Below are 21,965 nucleotides of genomic sequence, written 5' to 3'. Positions count from 1 at the left end.
TGGTTTCCCCGGTTCAATTTGTGCGCGTGCCAAGAACATGTAATGGAGTTGCCCATAGATTAGCTAAATTCCATTTCAATTGGTAATGAATTTGTATGGTTAGAGGATCCTCCTGATTTCGTTCAGGACTTTCTCAACCAGGATCTTTTGTAGTGTGTTGGTTCTTTCTATAAAATATCGTGTTTCTTTCAAAAAAAAAAAAAAAAAGCTCAGTTTTCACAAGTTATTGTCCCGCGCATGTTTGTTAAGTAAGCCCACCTCTCTTGACTATTTGGCAGAATATTGAGAGGGCACAAATCATACCACCAAACCATAAACCCATTTTTCTTAAACGTAACCTATCCTTCTTCCTTCACGAGTGTGCCCAAATACAATAGACCCACCAACTTAGCGCCAAAGATAACATACAATATTTTTGGTCGAATAAAATCTCTAACAATGATATTCTTGTTCTTTAAATTTTAAATTTTAAAAAGTTTCTTTGTCGCCAAAGAACACTGGCCTGTCCAAATGATTTCCAAACGTTGCACCCACTTAAGCATTCCAGAAGGAGAAAAGGAAAGAGCCTCCTTGTCCCAAATCCTCCCAATCAAGCTTTTTTAAACTCTTGACTATTCCTCTTGTTTCAATCAAGGGGGGCTAATTTTCTCTCTGTGTGTGTAGAAGGCGATACTAATCGCTAGTCTAAGTTATAAGGAAAATAATTTGAACTTGAGCACAAAGAAATTGACACACTACTTTGCAAGCCGAACGCAATTTGCTGCTAAATATAATAAAATTTAAATTATGTTGGCAGTCTGACTTATAGGCTATGTTGCGATTTGACACTTGAAGAAGATGAATCAATTTGCAGTTTGAATTGAAACACTTTTGATGTGCCACCTACAACTAAGTCCTTCCTTATTACAAAAGTTCTATATGTGTCTTTACCTGACATGATTTACAAAAAGTTATGTATTGATAATTCAAACATTAAAATTCCATTCAAAAGAATTACGCACAAATCACACGCAACTTCTTTCACAAAAAGCATGCAAAATTAGGCTACAGAAGGCCATTGTGTTTAATTAAAGTGACAAATTGAACTTAATTAGGGTAGGAGTCGTCTACAATACACACAAAGTTCAATCATGCATGTCCATTGGCATATTGTAAAATGTTCAATGTGGGACACGATCAAATCCCTTATTGCTGTTGAATTTAAGCCATGATATGGGGCGGTGATAAGGGTTCCAATCATGAGTGTCCCCGCATGAATTGCTTTTAGGGTTTTATTTATATAGGACATATGCATATGCCCTTTCTTCCACCTCCAACAACACCACCAACAACGAACGTTACACACACACACACACACACACACACACGTGTATGTATGTATGTATGGATTAGTGAGAAGCATCACGAACAGCTCACAGAAACACAACATGCAGCCACCCACGGGCTCACATTGTCTGCTAACTACACCCATTATCTGTTCCATGATCTTCATTTTCTTCCATTTGATTCCCCTTCAACCTACCCACTAATCTCAATTATAACCTCACTTTCGGTAACCACTGCATGTATTCTCTCTTGTTTAGTTGTTTACCGCTGCATGCATGCATGGAATCTTCCTTTTAATACATAAATATGGAGCCGTTCGTGATTCTCCCGTATCATAACAATTAGCTGAGGTTGAACAGTCTTTATCCTCTACCTTACCTTTTAGGAGAGAATATAATGGAGATTATATTTAACGAAAATATTTGCACGTCAAATTTAGTTAATTATATTTGTTTGTTTAGAAGTTGTTCGAGGCAAAGGAGGATGGCCCCTCACACAGCTCCCCAAGGGTGAATGGCACTTTGGGTGTGATCGTTGGGCTCTTGCTGTTTGGTGTGCTGCAAAGAGAGTTCACAGTTAGTTTGAAAGGTGTCTTTGTGGGGCCTTAGGTGTAGGCCTTGAGACTCACAATCAAAACTAACGAAGTGCTAGACGTGCTACTCTTATCTCTGTATAATAGATGTTGAAATATATGTGATTTGAGTGATTACTTGTGCCCCAAGTTACTCAAACTTCTTTTTATCAAAGGATTGTCACATATGGGTTAAGTCTGCATTAAATTCTTTTTCTTGCCATGTAAACAAAGACTTTTAGTTCATAATCTTGTATGTTCGAAACGAAGGGAGTTCATAGCCATTTTAGACCATTTCCTCAAATCTAGTTCGTTATTAATGAAAGCATGTTTATTAAGTTAACCAGATCTTGATGCAAATGGGACTCTTAGGTGGAAAACAGATGGAAATAATTTTTGAATACAAGCTGAAAAGTACATTTAGACGATAGATCTATTAAGCTAAAGTACAAACAAAGAGACTCGGGCAAGATTTCACCTTGTCGGGTAAGGTTGAACTTCTTGCAGCCACTTATCTTTGTGTTTATAGAGGTTGTACGCTAAAAAAGGATGGATGGTAAATAGGTTTTACATGAGGGAATCGATACTACAACACTAGGGAGGACATCAGAACTTTTACACTAGAAAAAAGATAGCTTATAAAAGGAAACTATTACTAAAAGGACTGAATCTGGGTTGGTTTCAATTTTCTAGATGCAAATCTGGCTTGAGAGCAGAGTTTGTATGTTGTTTGTTTGATTGGTTGAATGTCCTTGTCTTTGTTGTTCCTTCCTCATTTTATAGGCGATTTAGCTCGACTGTATGGGCTTTCTTCTTGGCTCAGGGCTCGCAAGGGCAATGAGTCATCACGTAATTACACCTTTATGCCATTATAAAGTGCTTTTTGGATGGTAGTGAGCTGGTCTCTGTCAGTTGTCACTATGGTCATAGGCACATGGCCTATATTTTGGCTGAGAAGGGTTTGTCTCTGGGCTTCGATGTTGGGTTTCAGATAACTTCAATTTGTTTTGACGCCCTTGGGCTTTTCCTTATGCAAAGCCCAATATTCAAATATTAATCCAAACAGTGCCCCCTTAATCACTGTTAAGTCTGCAATCTAGGACATTAATAATGATTAAACTACCGCCGCATGCTTTTACTTGGGACTTGCACCACTTAATCAGCTGTTTTCGAGTAAACCTTTGCACTAACCTATGATTTCCAACTTTAACTAACTGCTTACTATATTCACTTAAACCTCTTGGTTAACTACCTCAATAATTCTTATTCTCTAAGTTTCCAGAATTCTCACTTGCCTTCGTAGCTCTTCTTTGCCTTCCACTCTCGATTTTCTTTCACTCTCTTTCCAAAAAAACTGATCAATGGCACCCAAAATAGTTCGTCCCTTATGTGAGTCCGGCGAGGGGATTGTCAACATACGCTGCCTACTCAATGGCCTTCATCGCCTTCGGGCAGGCCTGAATACCTCAATTTTCTTCGAAGAAGGAAGGGTACAGTCCCTCGGGCATGCCTGGACCTCCAGGGTCCCAATTGTTGTGGATAACAATATGCCTAAGGCCAATTGGTTCACCCCAAACCTATATTCTGCCGAGGCTGGCATTTTCTCCTCCAAGTGGTCAACTCATCATCGAAGCTTCCACTTGATGAAGGATGAGGCCTGGTCACAGTGGGTGGACGAGCTTGAGCCCATCTAGAAGAAGAAATGGATGAGCAATGGCATCTACGAGCTTATAATGCTTTCCAAGACCACGGTGATTGCCAAGCCCATGCTCCTAACCACAACTCTCATATTTTGGAACAATGAGACCAACACATTCGATTTTAGGATGGGTCCCATGTCTCTAATCGTCCTTGATATGGCCCAAGTCTTTGAGCTAAAGCCATCGGGCCAGTGTGTGGATGCGACCCACGACTGGTCTTCCCCCTCTTGCCCGACTGCTGAAGGTTCGGGCGACTCTGATTTCATTATTCAATTGGAGTACACTCCTTCGACCTTCAAGAGCTATGAAACCTCATTCACGGGCTTTATCTCGTTTACCAAGAGCACCTTTAGCCGGCCTTCTGCCACAGCAATTGGGGACCAAGAGCACATGTACTTCCTCTTGTACTGGTTCAACAAACATGTGTTTCCCAACAAATCCAAATGAGTGAAATTAGAGTGGATTCTCTTAGTGGAGGCACTGCATTCATTCGACGATGTGGCCACGGGGCTCTTCCTCTTTGCCCACCTCTACCATCTCTTGTATGAGATGACCAAGGGTGAGCCCTTTGAGACTAACCTCAATGGGCCAACCTGGATGGTCCAGTTGTGGTTGCAATGGTACTTCCCTGAACTTCAGGTGCCAAACTTGGAGTTCCCCGAAGAAGTGGCTCCTGCCAGTATCTTGGCCGAGGCATCTCTCACCAAATTTTCCAAGATGCCTTTGGAGAAGACGCAAATAGCTTATGCAATGAGAAGTTTGTGAGTTGTATCCAGCAATGAGACTTGGCTTAAGGAGTGCGGAGTGACCGCACGGGCTACCATCCTGGCCTGGAGGTTTACCACCCCAACTTCTGTGGTAGACAGCTGTGGTTTAGACAAGTCATCCCAGTGTCTTTCTTTGACTTTGTGCACTGCGAAACCTCTTACCGCATTCGTTCTCCTCAGGAGGTCATATTTCGGGCAGCTCGGTGTAGCCTAGAGGTGCTGAGTTACCCGCAAGCCTGTGACCCTCAACTTTGAGTGCACTTCTTCATTATTCACTTGGTGGGAAGTTAAGTGGTCCAAGAAGTATGGAGGGGACATCAGGGAGTCCTATGATCATCTCTAGGAGCAACTCTCCATCAAATCCTACCCTAAGCCGAATGAGCTCGAGAACTAGAAGAAGATGATCCAGTAGAAGAACCAGCTTCTTCTAATAGGTATCCGCCATTGCCTTAACTTGTATTTTATGATGCTTTTATAATTTTTCCTCCACTAACCCTCCCCTTGGTTATTTTAAACTCGCACCCCAAGGCAACACTGAAGAGGTGGATGTCGGGCCTAAAGAAGAAGCTATAGATGCACTTGTTCTTCAAGAGGTTGTGGCTGAGGCAGCGAGGCAAGGTGATGGGTCCAGTTACGCTCTGGCGACAATGAGGACATCTCCGAGTTGTTTGGAGATTCTGAGGGTGAAGCAGAGCCTGCAGTGGAGACTAGGGCACCCTGGCGGACAATAGCGACAGTGGTAGAGTTCTCTGAGTCTGAGCCCGATGAGCTACCTCAGCCTTAACTCTCTTTACCTGGTCCGCGGGTAACTCCCATAAGGAAGAGAATTAGGGCTCAAACCTCCAAAGCCTCCAAATCCTCCAGATTCTCCCATGCCTCTTTAGTTGAAGCGGGCAGGAAAATGCAAAAGTCTTTTAGTAAACAATCTTCTTTTCTTAGTTGTAGTTTCAATTTTTCTTGGGGCATGAGCTAATACCTCATTCTTTCTTGTAACTAGGGCCTCCAATGACCAAGAGACCTGCCCCTACTCCCAAAGAGGGGCAGTCGAGGGCATAAATGCAACAGAAGGACCAGGAGCTCCTCGATACTATCCTCGAGGAGTTGAAGATATAGCTTTTACTCCATATCTTTTTGAAGTTCCATCATTTAACTTTTGTGCTGATTGTTTGAAATATGACACTAGGGATGAAGGGATCTCTCAGCTTGAGGCTTCTTCCCTTCTTGCTCGAGCAGTGCATGTTTTTTCTTCTAGATCTAAACCTTCAAAGGTATAGTTCTTTTTACTTTTAGCTTAAGCTTGTGACTATACAAATCTTGAGGTTAAATGACCAATTTCCATTCCTTTATAGGTAAAGGTTGGAAACCCTGCATCATCTGTCGAGCAAAGCTCTGCTTCTATTACTTCGACTCTTCCTCCGACGTTGGTGGTAAACCTAACTTCTCAATTTAATCCATCAACTGGGGAGATGCTTCATTATGTGGAAGATGATAGTAACTTGATGAGTATCTTTTACTCGAACCTTCCTATGTTTAAGGTTCTTTCTTTGTTTATACTTATATTCTACCTTTGCCTTCTTCAATTTTCTCCAACACCTAAGGCCGTTAAGCAACCACCTACAACCTTCGGGGAGCCAATAGTTCCTAAAATCACTGTGGTCTCGGAGGTAACTAGCCCGCGAGCTTCTCAGGCTAGCTCACTTTCTTCCCCCCAGAGTTGTTATGGTAACAGAAGTGCCTATCCCACATTCTCAAGCCTCATCCCAGGTATACAAGTATTTTTACTTCTATTTTCTTCATTATGCAAATTAGTTTATTAACACTTGTCTTTTCCCTTGGTGTTTTAGGTTTCTGGTGCGGGCTCGGGCAACACTCATCCTCCTTCTTCCAAGGCTCCGAACTCAACCCAGGTATACCAACATCCCTTTTCTAGCCTTCTTTTAATTTCAATTGTAGACTATCCTTCTACTCCGTTTTTCCTTGGTTTGCAACAGGGTTTTAGCAAGGGCTAGGGCCAATCTCATTCACCCTTAGTACGCAAAGCAGCTTTTCCTAGGCCTCTCTTGGCTTATGAGGTTACGGGGATCCCTATTCCTCGGCCAAAGAGGAAAACCAAGATTACTAATGCTCCCTGCACTCCTAGGCCTTCTTCTCACATTGCTTCTGAGACTGTCTTCACTATTGCAGCTTTTGAAGGAGTTGGAGCAATGCCCCCACCCCTTGCATCCACCCATGCAACAACCTTTTTGCCTAAGCTTGTCAGAGATTTTGGGCAAATTAGGACAAGGCTAAGATCTCCAAGGCATCATTCCGAGCCTCAACTTCTTCAAGATGCGCGCCAAGCCTTCAGGGAATGGATGAGGAGAGATTTCACAGCTTTCTTAAGCCTCAAGGCTCTTCATGATGCTGAGAAGGCTTTGACTGAGCTCTACAAGGCTCAGTTAATGTCAAAGGCTCAGTACGAATCCTTTCTCAATTTCTTTGAGAATCTGCGGGCGTTGAGGGATTAACATCTGCGGGAGGAGCGAGCATCCAACAGAGTGAAGTGTTATAAAGAAAAACACACTCGGACTTCGGCCACACTTCAACAACTGGTAGAAGAGGGATCAACCATGGAAGATAGGATCATAGTGGTAGAGTATGAAATTCAAAAGTTGGAGGAGAAGTTTTCCACTTTGAAGGCTGAGAAGATGACCCTGGCAAGTCAACTTTACAAGAAAATAGAAGAAGTGAAGAAGGTGAACCAGGAAGTTGAAGACTTTGAAGCCTAACTAGCCAACAACAACATGTACTTAGAAGAACTTGGCAGGATTTTCACTATTATGCAAACATATTACTCTAGAATATCTGTCTTGGCAAAAGATGTAAAACTGTTGAGCTAAAGTTTTTGTAACTTCATTCTTTTGTTGAAATGAAATGACTTCCTTCTTCATATCCACTTGTCTTTTTTGTTCTTTGAAGCTTTAATTGCATAAACTAACTTTAACTTTTCTCAAAATACTTAAATATCCTCAATATAACAATCCCTGACATCCTACAAAGTTGGGTGATATCTCTTAAAAAACTTGGCATTGACTGGATGCCTTTGCAAGTTTCCTTCCAAATCTGCCAAGTAACATCATTCTCTATCCAACACTTGGTTGACAATGAAAGAACATTCCCAAGTAGGGCTCCACTTCTCGAAACCTTTAACTTGAGTTTCTAAAGGCAGAATTGCATTCCATACTAACTTTTATTCTTTAAAGATTTTCATCTTTACTTTCTTACTATAAGCTCGGGCAACAACTTTTTTCCCTTATTGAATTTTATTCAAGGCTTCAATTCTAGCTACATCCAAATCTTCCACTCTTTGACACATAACTTGAATGTATTCTTCACTATGTAGACCAAACTGGTTTTGAAGTTTGATCGAACTCACATTGATTTCCATAGGAAGCACAACATCTTGCCCGAAGGTTAAGGCATAAAGAGTAGTTCCAGTTCCTACCCTCTTGGAGGTTTTGTAAGCCTAAAGAGTGTCTCCCAAGTTTTTATGCCATTTCTCTGGACTATCTGCCACCATCCATTTAATAATATTCACCAAGATCTTATTGTTGGCCTCTGCTGGGGGTAGTAAGAACTTGACTGGATCATCTTTATCTTTATCTTGAACTTGTTTGCAAATTCTTTTACTTTTTGTGATATGAAAGATGGCCCGCGGTCCGTGACAATTGTCTCAGGCACCCCATAACTATGTAGGATCTTGGTTTCAATGAACTTCTTAACAACAGTTGAAGTGATAGTCTTCACAGCTGAAGCTTTTACCCACTTGGTAAAATAATTTGTTGCCAAGATTATGAAAGTGTGCCCCTTGCTAAAAGCTGGGTAAATTTGCCCGATGAAATCTATTACCCACCCTCTGAAAGGCCAAGGCTTCACTACTGGATTTAAGGGTATTAAGGGCATATGTTGGACAGGTCCATGTCTCTGGCATTCTTCACAACCTCTGGCATAAGCCTTACAATCTTTTTCAATGTCGGGCCAGAAGTAGCCATATCTCTTTAGCAACCATCTCATCTTGGTTCCAACTTGATGTGCTCCACAAATTCCTTCATGTATTTCAGCCAATACTCTCATTGATTCTTTTAAGCCTAAGCATTTTAGCAGAAGTCCATCTGGGGTCTTTCTTAACATAGTTTTGTCCCACATGACGTATTTAGTTGCTTGCCGTCTATTGTTTTTACTTGTGGGGAAAGAAGGGTCATTCAAATATTGGATGATGGGTGTTCTCTAGTCTTCATCTCAGGTTCCTTGGTCATCACATTTAGGCTGAACCCTATTTCAAAGATGGAAGGGAGATTTCTCCTTTGTACTTCCACATCCACTTTGAACCTTCTTTCTTGGATTGGTGCTCTGGAAGCTAATTGTGCCATCTTATTGGCAATTGAATTTGATTATCTGGGAATATGATTGATTGAAATCTCAGTACCCCAATAACTCAATAGCTGAGTTGTTGCCAAATAATAAGCTACCATGGTGATGTGTCTGCACTTGTAGTCTCTATTAAGCTGATTGGTCACCAACTCTGAATCGCCAAACACCTCAACTTCACTTGCCCCCAACTTTATCAAGATTTCCAAGCCAATTATCAATGCCTCATACTCTGCCCGATTGTTGGTAGTATCTTGATAATCTAGAAGAAATGAATAACAATGTTAAACACCCTTGGGATCAATAATGACAATCTCAGCCCCAATAGCATATTGAGTACAAGATCCATCAAAATACAACCTCTAAGGAGTAATCCAGAGACTGGTTATTCTCTTTATTTCTTGTTAAATCCATTTCTCTTTGCCTAAGAGGGCTTTACTTGGTAGAATTCAGAGACTAGCCACTTTTAGAGTTCTTGGGATATTGATAAGTTCATCCTATGATTCTTGGTGCTTGGCTAAGAAGTCTGCAATTGTTTGCCCTTTTATTTATCTTTAAGGCACATATTGAAAACTAAATTCTAAGAGTGCTAGAATCAATTTTCCAATCCTTCCAGTTAGTATTGGCTTTGACAGCATATACTTGATCACATCGGTCTTGGCGATAATATTGTTATGGCAAGGCAACATGTAATGCCTTAGCTTGCAGGCAGTGAAGTATAAAGCTAAACATAGCTTCTCCATTGGGGTATATCTTGTCTCTACCTCAATAAGGATCCTACTGAGGTAGTATATTGCTTGCTCTTCCCACCTTCATTGTTTTGGGCTAGTAAGCTTTATATTGACTTTTCAGAGGCAGAAATATAAAGCTTTAAAGGCTTCCCTCTCTGAGGTGGCATGAGCACTGGTGGAGAGGCTAAGTAAGCCTTTACTTTGTCAAAAGCCTCATGGTGTTCTGGGCCCCACTCAAATTCTTCTTGGTTCTTCAACCTTAATAGAGGAGCCAATGGTTGAACTTGCCCACCAAGTTAGCAGTAAATGTCCTTAAGAAGTTGATTTTTCCGAGTAACCTTTGCAACTGCACTTTGTTGGTTGGGGATGATGACTCCATTATTGCCCGAACTTTATTTTTGTCTACCTCCACCGCCATTTGATGAACAAGGAATCCCAAAATGTTACCCGTTCTTACCCCAAAAGTACATTTCTTAGGATTCATTTTCAACTTATGGGTCCTCATTTTTGCTAAGGCTTGTCTGAGGTTTTCCAAGTGTTGCTCTTCAGTTTTAGATTTCACTACAATGTCATCATTGTACACTTCCATGCTATGGGCGATTAAGTCATGAAAAATGACATTCATTGCTTTTTGATAAGTTGCACCTGCATTTTTTAGCCCGAATGGCATGACGACATATTCATATGCTCCTACATGTTCCGGGCACCTAAAAGCTATCTTATGTATATCTTCTTTAGCCATTTTTATCTTATTATAACCAGCATTCCCATCTATAAAAGATAGAACTTTGTGTTTTGCAACTGCATCTATGGATAGGTCAGCCATTGGCATGGGATATTCATCTTTAGGCGTGGCTTCATTAATGTTTCTATAGTCAACACAACATTAAATTGCATTAGTTATAGCTTTTAATACGGGTACAATGTTGGCCAACCACTCGACATACTTGGCAGGCCTAACAAATCCAGCTTTTACCAGCCTATCGATTTATTCTTTGACCTTTTTTTCTATCTCATTTGACATCCTTCTGGGAGCTTGCTTTACAGGTTTGTATCCCTCATTAATAGGCATTATGTGTTCTACTAAGGTGAAATTTAAACCTGGTATCTCAGTGTAATGCCAAGCAAAGCAGTCTTTAAAACTCATGCAAAAAACTCGTTATCTTTGCCCGATCACTAGCTTTTAAAAAGCCACTAAGTTGTATGGGCCTTGGATCATCCTCAACTCCCAAATTAATAGTTTCTAAGGGTCTTGTACCTCTGATGCTGGCTTATCAAGCTTGGTGCACAAAAACTCAACTGACTTTGGACTCTCGGGTACATCATCTGGCCAGTCCAAGTCATATATACACTCAGCCATATTTATGGCTGTTTCTAATTTTTCTCCAAAAAATTCTTTTTCTTCTCTGTTCTGGCTACTTGAAGCCTCATTTTCCTACTCTGCTTCTTCTTTGGACAAGTTTTCTCTTGCTTATTTTCTCCTCTTTCCCATACACCAACAATCTTTTGATTAATGACCTGACCTGCAACTACTTAGTCATTCCTTCGTTGTTCTGACATCATTGGTGTTGGGGAGTAGGGACAATATGGGGTCTGTCCCATTCTTCCCTGGTGATATACAATCTTTGCTCCAGAAGCTTTTGGGCCGTCACCTTAGTCGGGCGGCCATTCTTATCAGTTCCTAGGCACTGCAAAATCCCAACATTGGGATTGTAAAAATTGGCTTCAACACCATTAGCTGTGGGGACAAATGACCGTGACTCGGCCTTCACCATCTCCCAAAAACTTGGTTCTTCGTCTCTAGACTCATGGTAACTTGTTGATGTAGAGTGGATAACACAGATAGACTTTGATGAATCCAATCTCTGCCCAGCAATGCTCCATAAGTAGAACTACTATCCATCACGAAGAAAGTTAACATAATTTGCTTGGACCCCAAGTCAACCTCTAAGGGAAATATCCCATGTGTTCTGGTAATGGCTCCAGAAAAACTAGAGACTGTGAGGTCAGTGGGGATAAGGTCATCTTCACTTCTACCAAATCTCTTCATTTGTTTAAATGGAATGACGTTAACCGCAACACCACCATCAATTAATACCCTTTTGAATGGTACTCCCTCCAGATAAGTAATCACATATATAGGTTTGAGATGGTTGGCTAGGGCCAAACTCAGGCTGCTGAAGACCATTATGTCTGAATATATCTTCTCGGGCTCCCTCATTATGGGTTCGGACAAACCTGTCATGTTAGACTCTCATTTCCCAGCTTCTTCAACACTAACAAGTGCCATCATTGGTTTTGTTGCCAGGTAATCACCCTTCATCGTGGCAGGTTGATCAAGTTCGGTGCAAAACATGGAAGATAGAACATAAGTCATGTTTATGTGGAAGTTGCTAGGTCTAGATAAATCTTCTTTCTTTCATCCAATTTGACATACAAGTTTATCCATTCATGCATGCACATGTTCGGGCAACATTAACTCTGGCACTTATTCTTCTACTGTTATGTCAAAATTGAGTAATTGTCCTGGCATTTGACAAGGTATATCTTCCAGTAGAGGTGGGGGTATCCCTCTCTTGGGGGAGATGGTCCCAAAACACAGAGGTTCTGGCCTCCAACTTGGTGTGAGCATCATCATTACACTTTCTTAAGCTCTCATCAGCACTCTGTATTTTCCTAGATGGGGTTTTTGAAGTACATGATCTCATTCTCCTTTCATCTTATTATTAGATTTCTCTATCTCCTTCTTACTCCTCCATTCGAGCTGTCATCCTTGCATAACCCTTTCAAACTTGACATTTCTAGAAGCTTCTGAAATGGTGAGGGATCTTTAATGAGTTCATGTGGGCCTTATGCTGTCTTTGGACCCTCATGATCATAGATGCTCCAATTTCTCTAATAGGTTTGCCATCCTTCCCAATTATGTACCACTTACGACCTAGTTAAGCTGAATCCTTCTTAGTAACTAAGGGAATCGAGTTCCTGGACTTTTCTCTCCATCCTTGCTTTGAACTGCTGTGATGACTTAGCTAGGGTGGTCTCACTTTTACCCACTTTAGCATATTAACTTCCTTATCCTCAGCTTTTTCAGAGACTTCATAGTTTCTAAATACCTCGGATAAGCCTTTAGGTTGAAAGTCTCTACCCAACCTTTAGAATACATTCTTGGAAGTTTCCTTTTCTGTTGCCCGCATAACATTTCTGCGGGCATCATGTTCCTCTTTTTCTTTTCTTTTGATTAACTCTTGATCAATGATTGCTCCTAATGCTGGCACCTCTAGCTCGCACTCACACTGACACTTGCTATACAACACCACTCCTTTAACCACAGATGCTTGTGGTTTGTCGGGCAACCTCATAGTACCTTCAGATGGCTTAATAGCTTGCTTTTTTTCATTCTTCTCTTCCCATGTAGCTTTTTCTTTTCCTTTCTTAACCCAATTGAGGTTGATTATATTGACCGGGGCCTCTGGGAAGGGATCTGTATCAATCGTCATATTTGCCAAGGGTTTTTCCAATAACAACTTTCCTTTAATTATTAGGTCCTGGATCCAATCCCTGAACTGTACACAGTTGGTGATGGAGTGATTAAAAGTGTAATGAAGCTTGCAATACTTCTTTCCTCTCAACTCTTCTGGTTTAGGTATCTTTGTGATGTCGTCGGGCACAATTACTCTTGCTCACACTAATTCCTCATAGATCTCTCCTGCCTTGGTCAAATCAAACAAATAAGCCTGGTACTTGGAAGACTTCATAAGCATGAATCCTCCATCATTCATCATCACTTTTTTTATCTTTAACTGGCTGGATCAAGCTCTTTACCATTAAATGTTTGAAAAGAGTGGTCATCTCAGCCACACACAGCTTCATCCCATCTCCTACATTTCTGTCACTTTCTCCAATCTCAGGCCATTCAAACTCCAACTGGTGAATTGCATCTTTGCTTTTGTAGAAAGGGGGCACCTTGGATGAATGTTTCATTTGCTGCTCTTTAACTAAAAACTTTTCATACTTTGTAGCAGCTATTACTAACTCCTGCAGTTCACTGAATTGCACATCGTAAAACTTCTTTCTCAAGGGAAATCTCAATGCCTTCAGAGCAATAAACATAAGTTAGGCATGGTTGATAGGGAATTGACATCTCAGTCTTGTCTTTCTAAACCTCATCATGAAATCTTCTGTAGACTTATGCTCATATTGCTTCACCTCAACTAGATCGTTGATAGTTACCTTGGGCTCCACCCTATAAAACTGCTTGTGGAAAGCCATCTCCATTTCCCCCAGTTGGCAATGGAATTAGGGGGTAAAAGAGAGTACCACTGGGATGCTAAGTCGACCAACGAATTTCCAAACAACCTTAACTTGTAGTTAGGATTGTCTTCAAATGCCACACAGTAGTTGGAAAACTTGAAGATGTGATATCTAGAGGACACATCACAATCATCTCCACTAAAAGTTGGAATGCGGGCATCTTGAAATTAAGGGAAAAAGGGTTCTGCTCATCAATGTATTTAGGGTAGGGTTTCTGGTAGGTGTTCTCGAACAGCAGGCGAGCCTGTGGCTAGACATTTTGGACCACTATTATTCTTAGCTCAACCAACTCGTCTCTAAGTTGCTGGTTAACTGCATTGCTATGTGAGGTGTAAGGAGGTCCCCATTTCGGGCTATTTTCATTGCCCGAGAAAGCCTTCTTCTTTGGTTCAGGCTGTCTCTATTTGGCTTATTCTTCCTTATTAGCCAGTGGTGGTGGCCTATAAGGAGGAGGTTTGCTCGCAGTTGTGGACACAACTTTTACACTGGATTCTTTAACTTATTGGTTCATTCCACACTTTTTCTTATCTTGCCCGATTTGCCCCTACTATCTAGTGGGAACAATAAAGGGTTAGGCATATCTGTTTCCAAGATCTCCTCCACTTCTGGCTGACTGGTTCTAGGTTCCACCTTCTTCTTCCCCCTATCATTTTTTTCCTCGAGCAAAGGAAATAAGGGGAATAACTGGTTCTTTCTCAAGACTTTCCTCTCTCATTATCTCTCTAGCATAACCATCTTTTAAGCTAGAGTACTCCAGATCTAATCTCCTTTGCAAACTCCTTGTAAGAGAACAGAGTTTGCTCACTTCTCCTCTAGTCTCCAGAGAAATCTTCTCTATACTCTTCAACACTTGCACCATGGTAGCTTGCAAGTCTTTGTTGATCACTTTTCCTCCTGACTTCTTAGATGAAGTCGGGCTTTCGAAAATAGTCGGTCCTCGTAGGAAGGAGAAATCTTCTAGGTGGTCTGCCATGTATGATCTTGGTAAACAATGGGGTGGCCCGTACTTTGTATTCCACCTGAAGGTTCGCTCTTTCCTTATTTTTGCATACAAGACTTTGTAATGGATCCCACTGGGCATGCCAAAAGTATGTTCAAGGCAAAGGTGGATAGCCTCGCGCACAGCTCTCCAAGGATGAATGGCACTTTGGGTGCGGTCGTTGGGCTCTTGCTACTTGGTGTGCTGCAAAGAGAGTTCACAGTTAGTTTGAATGGTGCATTTGTCAGGCCTTAGGTGTAGGCCTTGAGGTTTGCAATCAAAACTAACAAAAGGCTAGGTGTGCCACTGTTATCTCAGTATAATAGATGTTGAAATAGATGTGGTTTGAGTGATTACTTATGCCCAAAATTACTCAAACTTCTTTTTATCAAAGGATTGTTACAGATGGATTAAGTCTGCATTAAGTTCTTTTTCTTGCTGTGTAAACAAGGACCTTTAGTTCATAATCTTGCATGTTCGAAACGAAGGGAGTTCAGAGCCCTTTTAGACCATTTCCTCAAATCCAGTTCGTTTTTAATGAAAGCAGGTTTATTAAGTTAACCATATCTTGATACAAATGGGACTCTTAGGTGGAAAACAGGTGGAAATAACTTTTGAATACAAGCTGAAAAGTACATTTAGAAGATAGATCTATTAAGCTAAAAAGGGATGAATGGTAAATAGGTTTTATGCTAAAAAGGGATGAATGGTAAATAGGTTTTACATGAGGGAATCGATACTACAACACTAGGGAGGGTAGCATAGCTTTTACACTAGACAAAAGATAGCTTTTCTAAGGAAACTATTGCTAAAAGGACTAAATTTGGGTTGGTTTCAGTTTTTTGGATGTAAATCTGGCTTGAGAGTAGAGTTTGTATGTTGTTTGTTTGATTGGTTGAGTGTCATTGTCTCTGTTATCTCTTCCTCCTTTTACAAGCGATTTGGCCCGACAGTATGGGCTTTATTCTTGGCCAAGGGCTCTCAAGGACAGTGAGTCATCATGTAATTACACATTTATGCCATTAGAAAGTGCTTTTTAGCTGGTAGTGAGCTGGTCTCTGTCAGTTGTCATTTCGGTCATAGGCACATGGCCTATACCTTGGCTGAGAAGGCTTAAATTTGTCTCTGGGCTTCAATGTTGGGCTTCGGGTAACTTCAATTTGTTTTGGCGCCTTTGGACTTTTCCTTATGTAAAGCCCAATATTCAAATATTAACCCAAATAGAAGTGATTTAATTATTTCAAATTGATGAGACCATGCTTGGATATAGACTAATTTGGATACCATGCTACATGCAATTAAGATTTGTATACTTCCTAAAAGACATTTAGATCTATCGGTTTACTATTATTTGTGTGTGGATCCATCTGGGTGTTGGATACATAAACCTAAACTATAGTTAACTAAAAGATGTGTAATTGAATCTGCAACAATAATTTGCAAGTTCAAAGAAGAGGACACCTATGATTTAAGATTAATGAATATCTGCAGGAACCGGATGTTATATAACTTTGGAATCTATTAAGAGTGCCTTGGTGCTATGAAATTTTTGATAAATCAATTTAACGCAGAACGATTACTTGTTAATCTTGTACGCACAATCAAGTTTACAGTGTGGATATTCAAAAGAAACCATAGCTGGCTCGAATTTGCTCTAACATATATACTAATTCGTGTAAAGGACGAACGTGAAAAAAAAAAAAAAAATCCTTATTCAGATAAACAACATGTGAAAAAACCCGGAATATCTCAATTAAGTTGAATACGAAAGAAAGTTAGATTCAACCACATTACATCAACCTTGGAAGAAGTAGGATATTGAAAGAGTGGAACAAGTTGGAACACATAGACATAGCTGTTAATCTAGTTTAAGAGTTCATGATGGGTATTTAGAGCAAGAGAGGGAATTCTATATGAATTTAATTAGAGGGTGTTAGGGCTTTTTCAAAAGGGTTAAGCAAGAATAATCAGAGGACCATGGGGACCTAAAGCAATAATCATATGTACGGAAAGTCTGCGATTTCATTGCTTTTTGGTTAAGATATGAGCATCTTCTTAATATCATTGTTTGAAAATCCCTCTATCGTGGCCTCTAACTCTCACGTCTAACACCGGTTTGATTCTCGTTAAAAGCGAATTTGAACCACATTATGTCATTTAATTAGTACTATGGTCTACTGGTATTCTTTTTTACTTTTATGTGATAGGTTTTAGATTCGATTCTTACAAAAAACGAATATGAGAAGGAGGATTCAAATTTATCTAACCAACTTGATTAAGCTTAAATCTGCATGTTTATGTTGTTATTGTACGAAAAAGGTCTAAAGTTGGAGAAGGAAACCCCCCCCCACCAAAAACATAAAAAAAAAAAAAAACAGACACACACACAAAGAAAGTAAGTGATTAATCTACAAGTAAATTGAAGCTATGAATTTTTACACAAAGAAAATACGTATGAGGAAAAAATAAATAAATAAAACTTCGCAACCATTTTTTTACGTAAAATTTGTACTGAGAGGAAGGGTTTGAAGTCGAAACGCGGCTCTTTCTATTTGTCATTCTTCTTTATTTCCAATTCTAATTACACTCGAGCTCCCAAGTTCGTATCCCTTATTACTCTCGCTTGTATATGTAAAAAAATTAAAATTCTTACCCATATGTGAAAAAGTGAAAATGTGAAAAAATAAAAAAATATTTCAGACAAAGAATTAAACGGCGTCAATGCCGACGGGGCACCGCGCGCGCATATAAAAGCAACAGAATCTATGCTTTGAAAACATAACACCTCGATAGGCAGAGAGGCTCACAGACGCACAGAGCGAAACATCTTCAGACTTCGGACCAAAACTGTGAGTTGATACCACCCTTGCCACCGTCTCGTCCATTCATGCTCTCGATCTGCTCGAAATGCTATAGCTTGTTGCGCGTCCATGAAATGCAGTATCGATTTTTGCAATGTCGTTTCATTTTGATCTGTTTTTGGTTTTGTTTCTTCGTGCATTTGGATTGATTTTTGCTAATTATGTATGAAAACCCAGATTTTGAAATCTGTGTTTTGAACTTGTTTGGTTCACTTAGATCTTTGTTTGGTTGCTGAGAAAATGCAGCTGGGAAAATACACGATTTTTTTCGGATTTTGGTGTGTTTTAAGTATCTGGGGAATGAGAAGAAAGAACTCAATATTCCAATTTTCCAATGTGGTTAACTGGTTGTTACAGTTTAACCCATTCGAGGTGAAATGGGTTTGCTTCATACTTTTTTTTCTTTTCTGTGTATGTCAAAGAAATATGTGTGATTACTCAGCCAAAGCTAATCTTAATTAGGCATTATAATCTGAATTGTTTTAGTAAATTATAAAAACACCCTGACAACTATAAGGTTTATACAAAAACACTCCGAGAGCTCAAGCGGATAAAAAAATCTCTCATCTGTCACTTTGTCATCTCTAATTGGTTCCTAGTTGTAATATCGGCCCTTATTACCAAAGTCAATTGGGCTTTTTTTTTCTTTCTAAAGTATTGGATTTGGAGTGTTTTTCTTTGAAGTGTAATGTTAACAAGAGTTTGTTTGCAATATTAGACATGTTTTGTTTGTACTTAATCCAACAAATTGAGGTTTGAGATCCTTTTGAATTCCCACTTGGTACTCATATTGGTTCAATATTTGTCAGTTTCCACAAAATTTAAATGTGAAGTAAAGAAGTGACTGTGTTTATCGGTTCACATTTTGCTTTTCTACCATATACATAAGCCCGTGCCTTCGAAATTGCCTCTTACTGCAGTTTAAATTTAGTGCAGAGTGATTCTCTTTTGCTTTGTAAAACCCTCCCCGTTCTTCGATTTTCTTTGTCTGTTGTTTGGCGACGTCTCAGGGTGTTATGGCGACCCATCAAAGAAAATACGGATTGAGCACACCTATCTATTTTTTGTTTCATTTTGTTCTTCTCCCTCTTTCTTCACACCTCTGGTTGTTGGCAAAGCAAATGATTCTGTCTCTTGCTACTTTATGTTAAATAATTAACATCTATTTGCATGCTTAACAAACCCATCATACTGCTGAAGGGAATGATGAGTTTTTTAATAGTTCGAGTTCAATATGCTTTATCATCTTTTCTCACTCGCTCATTGTTTGTTAATCGTCATCTTCTTCTGATACTCCTGAGTAATTTTCTTCTATCTGCAGAAAAATTAGCATACAAATATTTCCTCATGGAAGAAGGGTGATTTCATCTGTACGCATTTTGAGTATTTAAAAGTCAAATCACGTCACGTTTTTGTTATGTTTGCCCACAATAGTTGTTCTGGAATTGTTTTATTTTTCTTTAAAACATTACATTGTAACTTAGCTAATACTATCACTCTTGCATCTTCTTTTGTTCCCCTCTCTCTTTTTGGTCAGAAAAAGAGAATATTTTTGTTTTCCAGTAGCAGCACATCGAAAAGGATGGTAAAAACATGAATTAAAATATCGTTCTGCACTTTCATGAATTAAAAATGTTTTTACGCTTTTACAGAGTTTGTAAGCACCAAATCATGACCAAATTTTATTTTATTTTATTTTTGTAAGTAATGAGAGGGTGCGAACATGCTTGCACTCTAGATACACCTATAATGATATTGATACAATTGGGATGCTTTTTCTGTATTGCAAGTGTAATAGGGATGGAAGTTACAGATATCTGCGTGGACAAGGAATCAGAAAGTGTCACAAACCATTCAGGTCTTTCTCACCAGACTGTGGAGAAGGTTCAACTGGATTCCGGGAAAACAAAGGTTACTAGTACGTCACTTGCATCTGTAAAACATGCATCAAAACCTGCTGCTGGAAATGCTGGAACAAAACACACTGTTCCACAGCCATTCACCTTAGCTACAGAAAAGCGTGCTTCATGTGGAACTCGTCTAGTCAGTGTTGCTCTTAATTGCGGTAATGGTGTTTATAAATTATCCAATACAAGCGATCTGCGACATCTTAATACCACAAAGCATAACCAGGTAGCTCCTGCTAACCAAAGCCTAGATATAGGTTGTTTTAAAATTCTGTTGGTTATTTTTATTCTTTTGAACGTTGACAAAAACATTTTGTCATGTCTTTCCTTGGCTTGATTGCATGTGTAGTCTCTGTTGTAGTTGCAAAAGTTTTTTATGACATCTATGTCTTTGCAGCCAATATCACCGTTGGTACGAAGGAAGCCATTGCAACCAGATAAGAAGAAGCATTCTGATGAGGAAGATTCCTGTTCTGTAGCTTCCATGTATCCTTTTCTACATTTTGAAGTCCTAGCTTGATTCTTTTGTCTTTTCATCTTCTTCCTACTACTCACTTCTAATCGGAATTTGAGTTCTATTCCTTGAACATGCATAGCACAGTAGCATCTGCACGAACTCTTAGGTTCAGAGAAACTGTTGCATCTGCTCCAACGTTAAGATGCACTGAGCGTGCGAAGAAAAGGAAGGAGGTAGTGCCTTCACAGTTTTTTATTATGTGGAGTTAAATTTAATTACTCCGATGAGTAGTCCCTAAGCATTGACTGTGCACCCTTATTATTGTTGCCATATCTAGTTTTATTCAAGGTTAGAGGAGAAGCACCAAGCACTGGAGGTGCAAAAAACCAAACGTGATGCAAGGACCAAGGTTTTACTCTCTCTCTCCCCCCCACCCCCCACACACACACACACCAAAACATTGAACAGATGGTGTCTGTTGTTCCATTGTTTCTTAACTTTTTTAGTCTGTTCATGTTTTTTAGTTTAGCTCGGTCATTCTTACTTGATTTTTCTTTACCTTTGTCTGCTTCATAATCTTGGAATTTCAAGGAAGAGGAGGAGGCAGCTATCAAGCAACTGAGAAAGAGTTTAGCGTTTAAGGCAAACCTGATGCCAAGCTTCTATCATGAGGGACCTCCACCTAAAACTGAACTTACAAAGGTTATACAGTGACTTTATCTGGTTCTACCCTGCATGAGATTCTGTTACGCTATTTGAAACCACAGATAGAATAGTATTACATTGTACGAAGTGTGACAAATACATAAACATTATTTTATATAAATGTAAATTACAGCTCAAGTTTTAAAATTTTTGCTTTGTCTGTATGCCAGCTGCCACCAACTCGTGCAAAATCACCAAAGCTTGGCCGGAGGATGAGCTGCAGCAGCACATCCGAAGTATCCCGAGGAGACAGAATGAAAGGAAATCATCACAGTATGGGTAGTTACAAAGAAGGCACCGCTTATGTTGGTTCCCTGAAAAGCGAGGGTCAGATCAACATCCAAAATGGCAATGCTGTTTGCTAGTTTCATTGATGAGACTAGGAAAGTGGACGAGATAAACAAGTTCGATCCGGCCAACCTAAATGGACAGCATACGGACATTTATATTCAATCCTGAGTTTTCTGGTGAGTGTCCTAATTGATAGGAGGACCTCTCAAGTATGTGCATGTTTTGTTTGTGTAAATCGCAGCGACTTGTTGCATTGATTGTGTGTAATGTATGAAGTGTACACATCTTCTGTCATTTATATCAATTCGTGTATATGAAGGGTTATTTATTCACCACGAAGACTGTTTGTACTCTTGTTTGAATAATCTATCTAATGTTGGGGATCAACTCGCTCTCCGCTCCCTCCTCCCTCTTCCCTCTAATCCACCAACGACAAGAACTGATCGGATGTTTTCCGGCGCCGAGGACGGTAACATTAACTCCTTTTTTTTTTCTTTTTTTCTTCAAATAAAACCCCTGTTTTGGTTGGACTCATATCACTCTTACATTTACTCATGTGACATAAGGACCCAATAACCAACTAGCTTAAAGGCTGTGATGTGTTGGCCCATGCTTAGTTGACAATATAACCTCACCCTAAAATGACGAAACATCAACTTAATGACGAAAGCCATTGTAAAGAAATTATGATACGAACAAATTTAAACCAAAAAGGTCCTTTTATTAAGTAATTCAAACTGTCCTGCAAATCCTGAACAACCTCCCCAATCCCTTATTACACATCGAGTTCATAGCTCATTGATAGGATTTTTACCAACTGCAAAAGTAAGGATAAAAACATTTAAAATACTTGCAACAGTACAAGGTAATTATAATATAGTCGGCTCTAGCAAGGTCATTCTCCACATGGATTGAATGAATAATTTATGTACACACCAAATCTTAATTAATT

The 21,965-nt window shown here is 39.7% G+C and overlaps 1 protein-coding gene across 1 annotated transcript; it reads left to right on the top strand.

The window, feature by feature from the left end:
* The first annotated feature begins 17,576 nt into the window (after window positions 1-17,576).
* LOC103453399 (protein WVD2-like 3) lies at window positions 17,577-21,400 on the top strand. Its single transcript, XM_008392940.4, has 7 exons — window positions 17,577-17,641; window positions 19,452-19,786; window positions 19,958-20,046; window positions 20,157-20,250; window positions 20,355-20,426; window positions 20,609-20,719; window positions 20,893-21,400. The coding sequence occupies exons 2-7, from the start codon at window positions 19,454-19,456 to the stop codon at window positions 21,085-21,087; spliced, it is 894 nt and encodes a 297-aa protein (XP_008391162.3). The 5' UTR covers window positions 17,577-17,641; window positions 19,452-19,453; the 3' UTR covers window positions 21,088-21,400.
* Window positions 21,401-21,965: the final 565 nt, after the last annotated feature.

Source organism: Malus domestica, chromosome 13, assembly GCF_042453785.1.
Source record: "Malus domestica chromosome 13, GDT2T_hap1".
In the NCBI taxonomy this organism is placed as follows: domain Eukaryota; kingdom Viridiplantae; phylum Streptophyta; class Magnoliopsida; order Rosales; family Rosaceae; genus Malus; species Malus domestica.
Note: the sequence above shows the minus strand (reverse complement) of the source record. Positions and strands in the feature narration are given on the sequence as shown.